Below are 18,009 nucleotides of genomic sequence, written 5' to 3'. Positions count from 1 at the left end.
CCTCTATAAATTCTGCTAATGTCCAGTATATGAATAGCCATTCATTTTAGTCACGTTCTACTGGAGATATTGTTGATGCATCTTTCTGTATGAGGCTAATGATTAATGACTCTAATCTGACCTCTGCAGTTATCCCAATGTCAACATCCACAACTTCACGACCAGCTGGCGAGATGGCCTGGCGTTCAATGCCATTGTGCACAAACACAGGTCAGTGACTGCTCTGTGTGCTGCACATTACATTCTACTAGACAACGGGCAACCGTGAGATAAACCAATAGGATTTTGTTTGTCTTTATGGAACAGATTTGAAATAGTCGTTTTTTTTGTTGGTTTGTTTTTTTAATCCTTCTGTTCTTAATGGCGACTACCCAGTTACAGTTTTTTCTCTGGGTTGTTCTTGTCCCTTTTTTCATATTTTTTTTAATTGAAACATAGATACAAACAAACAAGGCACATAATAGTCGTATCAGAATTAGAAACTTTTGCCTTGGGTTGAGCAACATCAGTATTACAAAATATACACTGAGAATCTAATTATCGTACAACATAAAATAAAAATAAAATAACTCACAAGGGCCATCTCATATTAAATCATATCTTTCAAGTAAAGAAAACAGTTTAAGGGCTTTCTTTTCTTTAACAAGACTCAAGGACTTACTCAAGAGCTAATTTAGCTAATTTCTCCAATGGGTCAAACACGGTTTGGTCTTAAAATATCTACGTTTGTGAATGAAGAACTTTCCCAATAACACCAAATTATTAAGGACAAAGTCCAAATTCTTGTCTTCAACAAAAACACCAAATATAACTGTTTTCACTGTTAAATGTAGCTCCATGTCCTTGGACTGTAGCAGCTCTGCATCTCACTGCAGAAATATTGCACCGAATCACAATGAAAGAAAAGATGTTGCAAAGTTTCAATTTCCCTTTCACAAAAAAAGACAACAATTATTGAAGTTTACCTCTTTTATTTTCGGTGGAAGTTGAAATTAAATATAATTTTTTCTTATTATCCTAATCTTTTCCACTTCAAGTTCCTTTAAGATATACCACCTTTTTCCTTTTTTTCATTTAAATTCCTTCCTTTTTCTCAACCTACAGAATGGCTTAAAATATCCAAATGAAATAGAGAGTAAGATGACCTAGATCCCAGAAATAATAACTCATTTATCTTCTTGAAAGAGCCGTGCCTGTTAACTCAGCTGCACACCCTGCAGGTAGCAGGACCATTACAACATGTGGGGGGAAAAACCAACATGTGGCCGGCCTAAACATGGGCTTCCAGTAAAAAACAGAAACTATTGATTAATTAATCAGGACTCACAGTGGATGCATACAATGAAGGTGATACTTGATGATTTGGTTAAGTTACAGATACTCACAATCATGTAACAGCTAAATGTAAAGCATTACCAGAAAACTTACAATACATGTTTACTTTCAGTTCAAATAATGAAGATAGTCGTAGAAAATTTAATTTTAATCATCTATTTGCCCGAACAACTTTAAAGCAGATGAGTGTTTCTGTTGTTGGAATTAAGTTATGGAATTCATTACATTATGATTTAAAGGGCTGTATAAACATATTTCAGTTTAAAAAATTTAAAGAGGAAAAAAATAGCAATGTATGGATGAAATAGTTAAAATTTATAATATATACGTATGGAGACAGACGATCTATCTTTGATTTTTTTGTTTTTCTTTCTTTGTGACGTTAACTAAGTAATTGTGCTTTTGATTGTGTTGTCATTTTACTTGTTTGTTTTTTTTGTTTTCATATTTCCATGATCGGAATAAATAAAAATGAAATGAAATGATACACTTCTTTCTGTTTAGTGATTGACCCTTTTGACTGGTTATTGATTATTTAAATTCTGACGCCACCATTTGGACGTTCAGGGAAGTCATTTCAGCATGTGATTTATTTGTTGTTTTTTTTGCTTCGTATCAGAAACATAATTTATTAGGTTCCATGTATTTAGAATATTATTTGAATTAAAAAGGTTTTATGATCATTGGGTAGTTCAAAATACCCTTGTATCTTTTAGTGAAGACAATTCATGGTTATTGATTATTATTAGTCTCATTCTTAAGTAAGTTAGAAAAATGTAAACACTGAAATTAATCCAAAAATGGAATATGTTTTTACGTAACTTTACCTAATTCCGGTGCAACATATTATTGGTATACAACTACTCTGCAAAGAGAATGGATTGATACTGTAGCAGAGGATAAACTCCATACTTGAAGGGGATGCTATTTTTCAGGTTCTATGAAATTCCAAAAACTGATCTTATTAAAACTCTGCTTGTTTCCTATCTCCTGCAGACCTGACGTCATTGAGTTTGACAACCTGAAGAGGTCCAATGCTCACTACAATCTCCAGAATGCTTTTAATGTGGCTGAAAAGGAACTTGGCCTCACCAAGCTGCTGGACCCGGAGGGTGAGTCTTTAAAAAAGTTCTCCTTTCAGTCACATTGATGATCAAATGCTTTTCCCTTTTAAGAAGCAAGCTATTTAAGAACAAGAAATTGTTCTTAAATTGCTTAAAAGGTTAGATAATAAAAATTCCCTAAAACAGGCTGACATGTTGCTCTTATTTGTGGCTTAGATGAGGCAGTATCACATGTCAGCCAGTGTGACGTCTCATTAAACATGTCAAAAAATGGAAATGACTTTCACTTCCCATTCAAGTCACTTTTTGATTTGATTTACTGAAATTACCTGATTTAAAAAAAAAAAAAACCTAGAGATGAATACACATGCTTTTTTCTTCCCCAGATGTTAATGTTGATCAGCCTGATGAAAAGTCCATCATCACTTATGTGGCAACGTACTATCATTACTTCTCCAAGATGAAAGCCCTGGCAGTGGAGGGCAAACGAATTGGCAAGGTTAGCACTCTATCCGTGTGTGTGTGTGTGTATGTGTGTGTGTGTGTGTGTGTGTGTGTGTGTGTGTGTGTGTATATATATGTGTGTGTGTGTGTATATATATATATATATATATATATATATATATATATATATATGTGTGTGTGTGTGTATATGTATATACTTAATATCCATTGTTGCATCAGTGAAACAGTGAGTACATGCAGGTTAATCTTCCTCCATGTGTTTGTTTCAGGTTCTTGACTATGCTATTGAGGCCGACCAGCTGATAGACAAGTATGAGACTCTGGCGTCAGAGCTGCTGCAGTGGATCCAGCAGACCATAGTGACTCTCAACGACCGGCAACTGGCTAACTCACTGAACGGTGTACAGAACCAGCTGCAGGCTTTCAACTCCTACAGAACTGTGGAGAAGCCACCAAAGTGGGTATTAGCTAGCTGCATTGAAGCCCTGCAGAGATTCAAGCCTGTTTCTGAAGAAGGCTGAACAGCATCGCTGTCATGTCTCCACAGATTTACAGAGAAAGGGAACTTGGAGGTTCTTCTCTTTACTATCCAAAGCAAGATGAGAGCAAACAATCAGAAAGTCTACATGCCGAGAGAAGGAAAACTCATCTCTGACATCAATAAGGTATGATATAGATATACAGCTATCCATCTGGAATGGAAGGATATGTAAATGAGAGTATTCAGTACTGGAGTTGAGGGGGGATGAGGGGGGATGGCATCCCCCCTGAAATAAAAAGGGTCCAAATCATCCCCCCTGTAAAACTGTCACCCCCCCCCCCTTTCCATCCCTTATGTCATTTCATCAATGAATGTGGTTTTACTGCTATTTCAACATTTAGAGTCATCACCAGAAAAATAACTTATTTGACCATTTTCACCTGTTTCAAGTACATTTTCACTTGAAATAAGTAGAAAAATCTGCCAGTGGGACAAGATTTATCTTCTTATTACAAGCAAAAAAATCTTGTTCCACTGGCAGATTTTTCTACTTATTTCAAGTGAAAATCTACTTGAAACAGGTGAAAATTGTTGTTTTTTCCAGTGATGAGTCTTGTTTTAAGTGTAATAATATTTTTTTTACTAAAATGAGACATTTTAACCAGAAATAAGACAATTATTCTTGTTAAGATTTTGAGTTTTTGCAGTGATCCATTTTACTTATCCTGTGAAGGACGGAGTCATATTGATAAGTTCAGAAAAGTGTTTTTTATTGTTGTGTTTTGATGTATTTGATGTAAGCCCAGTGGATATTTAAAGCTTACAGAAGGCTGCATTTAACTGCTGCTATGTCATTCCTGCAGTATTTCTGCAGGTGTTTTGGTCACTGCTATTATTTGTAATATATTATATTATTTGTAATCAGCACAAATTATCTGTCCCCATATGATAAAATCCACCATCCCCCCTGATTTCTTTTTTTTTTTACAACTCGAGTACTGAGCGTATTACTCTTCAAATGTATTTTTAAAACTATAAACATCATCCATAAAATACTAATACCGTATCTCAACTCAACTTTATTTATAAAGCACTTTTAAAAACAACACAGTTGGCCAAAGCGCTTAGCACCAACGCTAGGAGAACCTAACCTCCTGTGTTTTCCTGTGTTTGTTCTTTCTCCGCCTGGCAGGCATGGGAACGGCTGGAAAAGGCAGAACATGAACGTGAGCTGGCACTGAGGAATGAGCTGATTCGCCAGGAGAAGCTGGAGATGCTCGCTGCCCGTTTTGATCGGAAAGCGGCGATGCGGGAGACGTGGTTGAGCGAGAACCAAAGGCTGGTGTCTCAGGTAGAAAACCCCACTTTTCCTGCTCATTTTTGGAATCAAATCTTTGTTTTGTTCCAAGTGCAATTCAGTTCCTCGTGTTTACCGTCAGGGCTCTTGTTCTGTCACTAGGATAATTTTGGAACCGACCTGGGAGCAGTAGAAGCCGCCACCCGAAAGCACGAAGCCATCGAGACGGACATCGGGGCGTATTGGGAGCGCGTGGCTGCTGTGGAGTCCGTTGCAAAAGAGCTGGAAGCAGAGAGATATCATGATGTACGACGCGTAATGGCACGAAGGGATAATGTGCTTCGACTCTGGGAATACCTCAAAGAGCTTCTGGCTGCACGCAGAGAGCGCCTGAATGCCCATCGTGATCTACAAAGGCTATTTCAGGAGATGCGCTACATCATGGACTGGATGGCAGATGAAAAGGTACGACTTTTTAAAAGAGAAACAAAGTTCAACAAAGCTGAAATCGTTTCAACATGTGTTTAATGACTGTTGTTGTTTCTACTTGCTGTTGGTTTAGTGTCTAATTAACTAAAAGGAGTTTGCTAATCCTCTCAACTACGATAGATGTACAGTATATCCCCAACTGCTTTAGTGTCTCCACTTAACTGCTGTAATTAGCTTTTATCAGGCCCAGCCTGATTGGTGTCGCCCGTCTTTTCTGGCTTTACTGACAATGTCATTGAGGGCATTAACAGGTAAATCTGGTGCTGTTCTTATCTTAATTTATCTTGACTTTGACACACTGATGATGCAAGTATTTCTTGATTATCATAATGGTGCTTCCATCTGTTTGCCATTTAGCTGCTTATTATCAATCAACATGCCTAGTTCAAATAAATAACTCCATTTCCAGAAAGTTGGAAAGTTTTCCAAACTGCAACAGAAAATAAAAGGTCCAGAAAGTTTGAACCTTTTATCCAACACACATGTGACTCGTGACTCAGTACCTTTTTTTTTTTTTTTTTTTTTTTTTTTAAATCAGCCATGTAAGCCATAATCAGCAATATTAAAATAATAAAAGGCTTGCAATATTTCAGTTGATTTGTAATGAATCCAGAATGTATGACATTTTTGTTTTTTTAATTGCATTACAGAAAAAAAAGAACTTTATCACAATATTCTAATTTTCTGAGACAGTCCTGTAGCTTAAGCTCGTAGTTGTTTTGATATCGAAGACTAGTTATTTTACGCCTTGGATTTTCTTTCACTGATGTACTTGTTTAATCAGTGTCAGTTCTTTAAATAGATATTGCACAATCTGCTGCTTTTGATCTTTGACTCATTCCAAATTTAGCCATCAATGGCCGTGTCACATTTTCACTCTGGCACTCAGGTGTGGGTTAATCAGTCTCTTCTGCACTTTTCAGATAAACCGTAATGGGGTTAATGTCTCAGCAGTCTAATCAGTCAATCATGAAATGGCCTTCTTAAAATGCTCAGATTAGGAATATTGATTCATTTTATTTGTATTTAAAATATTTATTTTATTCTTTACAAAACGGAACAATCAAAACAATCATACATTTCAGACGCTTGAAAGAAAGGAAACAGAAAGTTTATAAACTGTATTTATAATGAATATTTATCTAATGTCATGTTTGTCTGTCTCTGGCTTGCTGTTTGGTTTAGGTTGGGATTTAGAAAGCATTCGTTCTTGATCTTTTCAAGTACTTTTATCTCCAAACTATAGCTCCTAGATTGTATATATGTGTAATATATATTATTACCATCTAATCAGGAATGCTGAATGCTCTTCACACATAAACCCAGCTTAGTTTCCAGCCGTATTACACCAAAACCTCCAGACACAGAGACAGTTTCTTCCCCCAAGCTGTTGCTCTGATCAACTCTCATCACTCATAGAGTCTCAGAGTAATCAATCACCGTGCAATAATAATAATAACAATAATTATAATAACACAATCCTATGCTGTGACAATGCACCTTTCAATAATCATGTCTACCTCATTCTGCTGCACCTTTCACTTTTTTTTTTAAATTTATTTATTAACATACAGTGCAAACAGCGACAAAAGACGACATCAGTCACAATGACATGTATCTAGGTGTGTGTGTGTGCGTGTGTGTGTGTGCGTGTAAATAAGATGATGAAAGTAGATACATAGATTAAGAATATTAATTTGAGAATAAATAAGTAAAGAAATAAATAATTATCATATAGAGTGGTGTAGCACGATAAAATATAAATATAGCGTAATAACATAGTAATATCCTAATATAAGATAATAATTTTTATAATATTATAACATATAACAAAATGATATCACCATACTATAATATATAATAATATTATAGTTTAACATCCCATGAGATTTCATAACTTAATATAATAATACACTATGAATCAATATATCATGATAATGCCAGGAAAAATGATTAGAGTTAGAATTGGTAATTTATATATTGCAATGAGGGGTGAGGACAGACCGGGGCGCCTTTCACTTTTTAAAAATTGTATATATGTTAATAAGAGCTGTCATTTGTCTATTACCTATTTACTGTACAGTGAGCGAAAATAACCGAGTCAAATTCCATGTCTTGTCTGACCTGACCTGGCCAAATAAACATGATTCTGATTCTGATTAACGGTGTTACAGAGTTTTGAATTATATGTCTATTCTCTCTTTGTCTTCCAGGGGCGTCTGCAGTCTCAGGACAGTGGTAAACATTTGCATGATGTGTTAGACCTATTGCAAAAACACAATCTGGTAGAGGCCGACATTTCAGGCCAGGCAGAGAGGATCAAGGCAGTCCAGGGAGCTGCAAAGCGCTTCACGTCACATGAACTGGGTAAGTCTTCTATCGTGCAGTTTTAACTTTTCTCTTCTGTCACGAGTAACTAAATGCTATGCACTCCTGCTCCGTTCTATTTTTTCAATATAATTTTTTTTTTATTTCCAGTATTAACATAAAAGGTATAAATCAAAAACAGAATACAATACAGACAAAAACAAAAGGAAAAAAAAAAAAAGAAAAGGGCAATCGACACATCTTTAGATACAACACAGTTACTATGTAAATATAAAAAAGTTATATTGTGTAGTACAAACAGCACACACTGAGCACATCAGAAAGTAAAGGAAAATGGTCTATGAGAGGCCACCACATTTTCATGAAGTTATCTTCTCTATTTTTTAATTTGGCACGGAGTCTTTCCATCGGAAGAACTCTGTAGATTTCTCTATACCATTGGGTTACTGATGGAGGTTTCTCATGAATCCAATTGAACAAAATGCATTTTCTAGCTACGCAGAGAAGCTTACTAAGTAGCTTGGCTCAACCAGGATCCAATACTCCAAATTTTGATGGCAGCCCTAATAGAAATTGTCCAGGATCTGTACAGATAGTAGACTTTGTAATTGAACTCAATTCTTTAGCCACATAGGACCAAAATCTAGCAATCTTGGGACATTCCCAGAAACAGTGTATGTAGGTACCAATCTCCTTTTTGCATTTAATGCATAATGGGGACCTGCTGGGATCGAATTTGTTTAAGATTTCAGGTGTTCTATGTTGCCTATGAAGAATCCTATACTGCATCTCTTTGTATCTATTACTTATACTCCTGCTCCTTTCTATTTGCCAGCTTACAAGCCTTGTGAACCTGGGCTGGTGAAGGAGAAAGTAGACCTGCTGGGCACAGCCTACGAGGAACTCGGGCAGCTCGCCGGGACGCGCAGAGAGCGCTTGGAGGAGTCGCGTCGCCTCTGGCAGTTCATGTGGGACGTCGGGGAGGAGGCGGCGTGGATCAGAGAGCAGGAGCAGATCTTGGCCAGTGGAGACTGCGGGCGGGACCTCAGTTCTGCTCTCCATCTCCTCAGTAAACACGAGGCTTTCAGGGATGAGATGGCGGCGCGCTACGGCCCCCTGAGCAACAGCATCGCTGTCGGAGACGCTCTGGTTACAGAAGGACACTTCGGAGCTCCAGAGGTCAACGAGAGGATTCAGGACATCCGTGCACAGTGGGCTCATCTGGAGGAGGTGGGTGTTTGACGACACTGGAATCGTATTTACAGGAGCTAATGTGCAATAACAAAAATGATTGTGTGTTGATGAAAGTTGTTGTAATGTCCGTGTGTTGTTGTATGTGTGGAGGGTGAATGTGTGTAGATTAGAGGTGGGACGATACGGTAACTCACGATTCAATACTGTGGCGATATGTGGCCCACGATAACGAAAATATCACGATACACGATATCTACGATATTCGATATATTGTAAGAAATTTCATCAACAATACATCACGATATATGTGACTGAAAAAGAAAAAATACCCATAAAAAGGAAAACGTCTGTAGTTATGCATTTATTCAAAGTACAAAGTGCATGAACAATAGTGCGGTAACAACCGCGTAAATCCATTATGTGTGTTGTAATAAAATATCGATATTTGCCGTCAGTTTATCGATTACCGTATTTTCCGCACTATAAGGCGCACCTAAAAGCCTTTAATTTTCTCAAAAACTGGCAGTGTGCCTTATATGTGATCATTACGGTAATTTCTGTTACTGTAGTCAGGGGGATTGTGGGTAATGTAGTTGGTGTCCCCGAAGTAATGGCGCTAAAAACGTCAGGAATCGTCACAGACGTTAAAGACAACAGCAGTGACGCTGACTCGCATAATGGTGACTTTGACGAGACGGAGCAAAGCTGGTTTTTATTTTGTTAATAAAGTTTGACATACGGTACTTTTCTTCTTGTTTTTTTTTTTGCATTTGCTGTAGGATTTTGTAGCATTTCCTGTAGCGCAGCTCCATCAGGTAGATACTAACTCAACCCCAGCCACTATAGTACAGTATTTTACCATATATTTGGTGCGCCTTATAATGCGGTGCGCCTTATATATGGAAAATACGGTATTTATCGCGACAGAGAGCGCAACAATATATTGCAATATCGATTTTTTTTCCCCCCCACCACTAGTCTAGATATATATTTATTTTATTTTATTTGTTTTTATTTCATTTTATTTATTTCATTTTTAATGTCGTTGTACCTGGTGACAATGACAATAAAGATCTATTCTATTCTATTTGTCCGATGTAAAACTACCTCCTCTAAAATATTGTGTCTGCTAATTTTCAGTCAACTAAGCTCAGAGAGCAGAATCTGAAGGAAGCCGTGGCCCTGCATCAGTTCCAAACGGATGCCAGTGACATGGAGGCGTGGATCAATGAGACGCTCAGACAGGTGTCCAGTCAGGAGGTCGGGCACGACGAGTTCTCCACCCAGACTCTGGCTCGCAAGCAGAGGGAGGTAGACGAGGAGATCCAGAGCCACCACCCGCTCATCGACTCCCTTCACGAGCAGGCCAACGTCCTGCCGCAAGAGTGTATACATTTGCCTCAAGTATGTCTGCTTTATTTTAATACTCCTTTAAAAACGATTTGCTCTTTGTTCTAACTGATTATGGTTTGGATTGTAGGTGGATGGTCGTCTGCCTGCTATAGAGCAACGCTACGCAGAGCTGGAGTCGCTCTCAGCAGCTCGCCGTCAGGCGCTGGAAGGCGCCCTGGCGCTCTACCGCATGTTCAGCGAGGCTGACGCCTGCCATCTCTGGGTGGAGGAGAAGAAGCAGTGGTTACACGGCATGGAGATCCCCACCAAACTGGAGGACCTGGAGGTCGTCCAGCAGAGGTCAGTCTGGAGGAGAGGAGAAGCAAAACGGACATTTTGAATTTGAAGAAAAACACATACAGGACGGTCTCAGAAAATTAGAATATTGTGATTTTCTGTAATGCAATTACAAAAACTAAAATGTCATACATTCTGGATTCATTACAAATCAACTGAAATATTGCAAGCCTTTTATTATTTTAATATTGCTGATCATGGTTTACAGCTTAAGAAAACTCAAATATCCTATTTCAAAAAATTATAATATTCTGGGAATCTTAATTTTATACTGTAAACCATAATCAGCAATATTAAAATAATAAAAGGCTTGCAATATTTCAGTTGATTTGTAATGAATCCAGAATGTATGACATTTTAGTTTTTTTTAATTGCATTACAGAAATTAAAGAAATTTATCACAATATTCTAATTTTCTGAGACAGTCCTGTACATGCAATCATGACTGTAATTTACGGAAGAATATTAGGGCCAGGCAGGAGAAAAATAAAAAATAATATTTTAGAGGAGGAAGATTATTTTTTCATTGTGCACTTTGAGAAAAAAGTCGAAATGTCGAGAAAAAAGTCGAAATGTCGAGAATAATGTTGAAGTACAATTTCGAGAAAAAAGTCAAAATGTTGAGAAAAAAGTCCAAATTTGATGATGATATTGATTTGAAACACATATCACACTAATGCAGTTGCATAACCTCAGAAACGTCCCCTTAACGTTCCAATCCAAGGATGTTAGTTAGTTAGTTAGTTAGTTACGGCTGCTGCTGCTGCAGAGCTGTCAGTCGCTCTGCTGACTGGATTAGATGGAGGAGGAGACATTTCCACTTTATTCACCAAATTGTATTTCAACTTTATTTTCCAGATTTCAACTTTATTCACGAATATTGAACTGTATTCTCGAAATTGTATTTCAACATTAATCTCGACATTTCAACTTTTTTCTCGACATTTTGACTTTTTTCTCGAAGTGCACAATAAAAAAAAATCTTCCCCTCTCAAATATTTTTTCTCCTGCATGGCCCTAATACTCTTCTGTAGTAACTTGAATGTGTTTTGATGAAAATAAATTCACAGATTATAAATATGTTTTAAAATAAAAATGACAAACATTCAATTACTTGCATTTGTCAAACATAAAAGAAAATGATTTGATAGAGATGAAATCAAAACATACAAGAGTCACCAATCACATTCATAACTTTCTTTAACTGCAGTAGGATGGTGCACGCAACACGTGGGTTTGCTTATATGCAAATATCCAGCTTGTACTGTACTGTATTCTGGAAGGGTCTTAACCAGTACTGGAGTTGAGGGGTGATGGCATCCCCCCTGAAATAAAAACGGTCAAAATCATCCCCCCTGTAAAACTGACATCCCCCCTTTCCATCCCTTATGTCATTTCATCAATGAATGTGGTTTTACTGCTATTTCAACATTTAGAGTCATCACCAGAAAAATAACACCAGAAAAAGGTGACAATTTTCACCTGTTTCAGGTAAATTTTCACTTGAAATAAGTAGGAAAATCTGCCAGTGGGACAAGATTTACCTTATTATTACAAGCAAAAAAATCTTGTTCCACTGGCAGATTTTTCTACTTATTTAAAGTGAAAATCTACTTGAAACAGGTGAAAATTGTTGTTTTTTCCAGTGATGAGTCTTGTTTTAAGTGTAATGATATTTTTTTTACTAAAATGAGACATTTTAACTAGAAATAAGACAAATATTCTTGTTAAGATTTTGAGTTTTTGCAGTGATCCATTGTACTTATCCTGTGAAGGACAGAGTCATATTGATAAGTTCAGAAAAGTGTTTTTTATTGTTGTGTTTTGATGTATTTGATGTAAGCCCAGTGGATATTTAAAGCTTACAGAAGGCTGCATTTAACTGCTGCTATGTCATTCCTGCAGTATTTCTGCAGCTGTTTTGGTCAGTGCTATTATTTGTAATATATTATATTATTTGTAATCAGCACAAATTATCTGTCCCCATATGATAAAATCCACCATCCCCCCTGATTTTTTTTTTTTACAACTCGAGTACTGGTCTTAATACCAATAAGTGTTGTAAGAATTAGGGAAATCTATGTGTCTGTTATTCATGAATGCAGATTTGAGACCCTGGAGCCTGAGATGAACAGCCTGGGCACGCGTGTCACTGATGTGAAGCTCGTTGCGGAGCAGCTGCTGACCTCAGACAACTGTAACAAAGACCAGATCCACCAGACCAGAGACCAGCTGAACAACAGGTCAGAGCTCACATTAACCCTCTTTAAATCCTGCCACTTTCAACACTTCATATGTGTACTCACTGTGCACTTTGGTGTGTTAGCGTTTTTAGCCTTGTGTTTGATGTCCTCTCTAGATGGAAAGACTTTGAGCAACAGGCTGGACAAAAGAAACAGGACCTAGAGTCTGCTCTAAACATCCAGAATTACCACCTTGAGTGTAATGAGATTCAGACTTGGATGAAAGAAAAAACGAAAGTAATTGAGTCTACTCAAAGCTTGGGCAATGACTTGGCTGGAGTGATGGCACTGCAGCGCAAGCTCACCGGCATGGAGAGAGACCTGGAGGCTATTCAGGTAAGGAGGGATAGGATTCAACAGTCTTTGATTTGATTTGATTTATTTTATTTTTGTACAAAAAACATTTCATGAGAAGTTTAAGAAAACAAAACAAAGAATTTCATCCTTTAAAACTTGCTATCTTGATTTACATGTGCCAAAAAAGGAGTAGGAAGAAGTGTAAACTTATTTAGTCCTACCCCCATTCACTGAACATTTAACCTGTATTTATAAATATTCACACACAGTACTCACACTGCTAAATAACATTATTATTATCCATCCATCCATCCATTGTCCACCGCATTATCCGAGTCCGGGTCGCGGGGGCAGCAGTCGGAGCAGGGATCCCCAGACTTCCCTCTCCCCGGACACTTCCTCCAGCTCTTCCGGGGGGACTCCAAGGCGTTCCCAGGCCAGCCGAGCGACGTAGTCACTCCAGCGTGTCCTGGGTCTTCCTCGGGGCCTCCTCCCGGTGGGACATGCCCGGAACACCTCACGAGGGAGGCGTCCAGGGGGCATCCTATACAGGTGCCCGAGCCACCTCAGCTGGCTCCTCTCGATGTGGAGGAGCAGCGGCTCTACTCCGAGCTCCTCCCGGGTGACAGAGCTCCTCACCCTATCTCTAAGGGAGCGCCCCGCCACCCTGCGGAGGAAACTCATTTCGGCCGCTTGTATCCGGGATCCCGTTCTTTCGGTCATGACCCAGAGTTCATGACCATAGGTGAGGGTGGGAACGTAGATCGACCGGTAAACCGAGAGCTTTGCCTTTCGGCTCAGCTCCCTCTTCACCACGACGGACCGATACAATGACCGCATTACTGCGGCCGCCGCACCGATCCGCCTGTCGATCTCGCGCTCCGTTCTCCCCTCACTCGTGAACAAGACCCCAAGATACTTGAACTCCTCCACCTGAGGCAGGAACTCTCCCCCGACCTGGAGGGTGCAAGCCACCTTTTTCCGGTCGAGAACCATGGCCTCAGACTTAGAGGTGCTGATTCTCATCCCAGCTGCTTCACACTCGGCTGCAAACCGCCCCAGTGCATGCTGAAGGTCCTGGCTCGAGGGAGCCAACAAGACCACATCATCTGCAAAAAGCAGAGATGAAATCAAGTGGCTCCCGAACCGTACCCCCTCCGGCCCCTGGCTGCGCCTAGAAATTCTGTCCATAAAAATAATGAACAGAACCGGTGACAAAGGGCAACCCTGCCGGAGTCCAACACGCACCGGGAACAGGTCTGACTTACTGCCGGCAATGCGAACCAAGCTCCTGCTCCGGTCATACAGGGACCGTACAGCCCTCAGCAGAGGGCCTCCGACCCCATACTCTCGGAGCACCCCCCACAGGACGCCACGTGGGACACGGTCGAAAGCCTTCTCCAAGTCCACAAAACACATGTGGACTGGTTGGGCAAACTCCCATGCGCCCTCGAGCACCCTGCGGAGGGTGTAGAGCTGGTCCAGTGTTCCACGACCGGGACGAAAACCGCATTGTTCCTCTTGAATCCGAGGTTCGACTATCGGCCGGATTCTCCTCTCCAGCACCCTGGAATAGACTTTCCCCGGGAGGCTGAGGAGTGTGATTCCCCGGTAGTTGGAACACACCCTCCGGTCCCCCTTTTTGAAGAGAGGGACCACCACCCCGGTCTGCCAGTCCAGAGGCACTGTCCCCGACTGCCACGCGATGCTGCAGAGGCGTGTCAGCCACGACAGCCCCGCAACATCCAGAGACTTGAGGTACTCAGGGCGGATCTCATCCACCCCCGGTGCCTTGCCACCGAGGAGCTTCCGAACTACCTCAGTGACTTCAGCTTGGGTGATGAATGAATCAACCTCTGAGTCCTCAGCCTCTGCTTCCTCAACGGAAGGCGTGTCAGCGGGATTGAGGAGATCCTCGAAGTATTCCTTCCACCGCCCGACGATGTCCCCAGTCGAGGTCAACAGCTCCCCTCCTCCACTGTAAACAGTGTTGGTGGAGCACTGCTTCCCCCTCCTGAGGCGCCGGATGGTTTGCCAGAATTTCCTCGAGGCCGACCGGTAGTCCTCCTCCATGGCCTCCCCGAACTTTTCCCAGACCCGAGTTTTTGCTTCCGCGACCGCCCGGGCCGCAGTCCGCTTGGCCTGCCGGTACCCGTCAGCTGCCTCGGGAGTCCGCCGAGCTAGCCAGGCTCGGTAGGACTCCTTCTTCAGCTTGACGGCATCCCTTACTTCCGGTGTCCACCACCGGGTTCGGGGATTGCCGCCGCGACAGGCGCCGGAGACCTTACGGCCGCAGCTCCGGACGGCCGCGTCAACAATGGAAGTGGAGAACATGGTCCATTCGGACTCAATGTCTCCGGCCTCCCTCGGAATCCGGTCAAAGCTCTCCCGGAGGTGGGAGTTGAAGACCTCCCTGACAGGGGAATCTGCCAGACGTTCCCAGCAGACCCTCACGATACGCTTGGGTCTTCCAGGTCTGACCAGCTTCCTCCCCTGCCAGCGGATCCAACTCACCACCAGGTGGTGATCGGTTGACAGCTCAGCCCCTCTCTTCACCCGAGTGTCCAAGACATACGGCCGAAGGTCAGATGAAACGACAACAAAGTCGATCATTGACCTCCGGCCTAGGGTGTCCTGGTGCCACGTGCACTGATGGACACCCTTATGCTCGAACATGGTGTTCGTGATGGACAGACTGTGGCTAGCACAGAAGTCCAACAACAAAACACCACTCGGGTTCAGATCGGGGAGGCCGTTCCTCCCAATCACACCTCTCCAGGTAACACTGTCGCTGCCCACGTGAGCGTTGAAGTCCCCCAACAGAACGATGGAGTCCCCAGTTGGGGCACTTTCCAGCACCCCTCCCAGGGCCTCCAGGAAGGCCGGGTACTCTGCACTGCCGTTCGGCCCGTAGGCCGAAACGACAGTGAGAGACCTATCCCCGACCCGAAGGCGCAGGGAAGCGACCCTCTCGCTAAGTGGGGAGAACTCCAACACATGGCGGCTGAGCTGGGGAGCTATTAGCAAGCCCACACCAGCTCGCCGCCTCTCACCATGGGCAACTCCAGAGTGGAAGAGAGTCCAACCTCTCTCAAGGAGTTGGGTTCCAGAGCCCAGGCTGTGCGTGGAGGTGAGCCCGACTATCTCTAGTCGGTACCTCTCAGCCTCCCGCACAAGCTCAGGCTCTTTCCCCCCCAACGAGGTGACATTCCATGTCCCTAAAGCCAGAGTCGTCGTCCGGGGATTGGGTCGCCGGGGCCCCCGCCCACGGCTGCCACCCAAATCGCACGGCACCTTCCCCTATTTTTATTATTATTATTATTATTATTATTATTATTATTATTATTATTATTATTATTATTATTATTATTATTATTATTATATACTGTAATTATACTCACACACATACTTATACATACACATAGTTGAATATTTCTATATATTTGTACACATGCCCATATAAATATTTATATAAATATACTTATTTACACTATACTGTATCTGCTCTATATCTATGTATATATCTACTTACACACATAATCACACTACACATATATATATGTACATATACATACATACATATGTATGTACATACGCATACACCCATACATACATATATATATATATATATATATATATATACTGTGTATATATATACACAGTTGTAACAAGGGGCTTGAAACAAAAGACCCAACATAAATACATGGCAGAATAATTGCATTTGATTCATTTGTGTTTCATGTTGATTCAAATTCTTTGTATAAATGTGATGCATCTTTTTAGGGTAAATTGGACGACCTCAGATATGAGGCAGACAAGCTTGCCAGTGAACATCCAGATCAGGCGGACGAGATTCAAGGACACTTGGCTGAAATTCAAGAGGTGTGGGAGGAGTTGAATGCAACGATGAAGCGTCGGGAAGAGTCGTTGGGAGAAGCCAGCAAACTCCAGGGTTTCCTCAGGGATCTGGACGACTTCCAGTCCTGGCTGTCTCGCACTCAGACGGCCGTGGCCTCGGAGGACATCCCCACCTCCCTGCCTGAAGCCGAGAGTCTGCTAGCCCAACACGAAAGCATCAAGAACGAGGTGGACAACTACAAGGAGGACTATGAGAAGATGCGGGCCGTGGGAGAGGAGGTGACCCAGGGTCAGACGGATGCCCAGCACATGTTCCTGGCCCAGAGGCTCCAGGCTCTGGACACCGGCTGGCACGAGTTACGTCGCATGTGGGAGAATCGCCACAGTCTGTTGGCGCAAGCCTTTGACTTCCAAACATTCCTGAGAGATGCAAAACAGGCAGAAGCTTTCCTCAACAGCCAGGTGAGAAAAATGTATTCAATGAATGTAGAGAGCTGTGGAGATACGTGTTTGGTGGTGTATATATATGTATATAAATGTGTGTATATCTATCTATATACATATACATATACATATACACATATATATATATATATATATATATATATATATATATATATATATATATATATATATATATATACCGGTGTGTGTGTGTGTGTGTGTGTGTGTGTGTATATACATATACACACACATATATATATATATATATATATATATATATATATATATATATGTGTGTGTATATGTATATACACACACACACACACACACACACCGGTGTATATATATATATATATATATATATATATATATATATATATATATATATATATGTGTGTATATATATATATATGTATATGTCAGAAAATTAGAATACTGTGATAAAGTCCTTTATTTTCTGTAATGCAAAAATGTCATACATTCTGGATTCATTACAAATCAACTGAAATATTGCAAGCCTTTTATTATTTTAATATAGCTGATTATGGCTTACAGTTTAAGATTAAAATTCGCAGAATATTCTAATTTTTTGAGATAGGATATTTGAGTTTTCTTAAGCTGTAAGCCATAATCAGCAATATTAAAATAACAAAAGGCTTGCAATATTTCAGTTTATTTGTAATGAATCCAGAATGTATGACATTTTTGCATTACAGAAAATAAAGGACTTTATCACAATATTCAAATTTTCTGAGACAGTCATGTATATATAATACTCCATAACATGTATGAAATACATGTAAATATCTTCAATATGTCGGCCTT

At 40.7% G+C, this 18,009-nt stretch overlaps 1 protein-coding gene across 9 annotated transcripts in view; it reads left to right on the top strand.

The window, feature by feature from the left end:
• Positions 1–18,009, top strand: part of sptbn2 (spectrin, beta, non-erythrocytic 2) — a 92,733-nt gene that overhangs the window by 47,914 nt on the left and 26,810 nt on the right. For 5 of the 9 annotated variants that reach the window (XM_061739639.1, XM_061739635.1, XM_061739633.1 and 2 more), the window contains 14 exons: positions 130–210; positions 2,332–2,447; positions 2,786–2,898; positions 3,134–3,321; positions 3,412–3,529; positions 4,538–4,696; positions 4,805–5,107; positions 7,345–7,498; positions 8,295–8,689; positions 9,794–10,057; positions 10,134–10,345; positions 12,448–12,585; positions 12,669–12,921; positions 16,666–17,202. In XM_061739639.1, coding sequence (XP_061595623.1) covers positions 130–210; positions 2,332–2,447; positions 2,786–2,898; positions 3,134–3,321; positions 3,412–3,529; positions 4,538–4,696; positions 4,805–5,107; positions 7,345–7,498; positions 8,295–8,689; positions 9,794–10,057; positions 10,134–10,345; positions 12,448–12,585; positions 12,669–12,921; positions 16,666–17,202 — 3,031 coding nt within the window. The remainder of the gene's footprint in view (positions 1–129; positions 211–2,331; positions 2,448–2,785; positions 2,899–3,133; positions 3,322–3,411; positions 3,530–4,537; positions 4,697–4,804; positions 5,108–7,344; positions 7,499–8,294; positions 8,690–9,793; positions 10,058–10,133; positions 10,346–12,447; positions 12,586–12,668; positions 12,922–16,665; positions 17,203–18,009) is intronic. The other 4 variants (XM_061739637.1, XM_061739636.1, XM_061739640.1 and 1 more) reach the window with 1 other exon arrangement.

This window comes from Cololabis saira, chromosome 14 (genome assembly GCF_033807715.1).
Source record: "Cololabis saira isolate AMF1-May2022 chromosome 14, fColSai1.1, whole genome shotgun sequence".
Lineage (NCBI taxonomy): Eukaryota > Metazoa > Chordata > Actinopteri > Beloniformes > Belonidae > Cololabis > Cololabis saira.
This window is presented reverse-complemented; position numbering and strand designations above follow the sequence as displayed.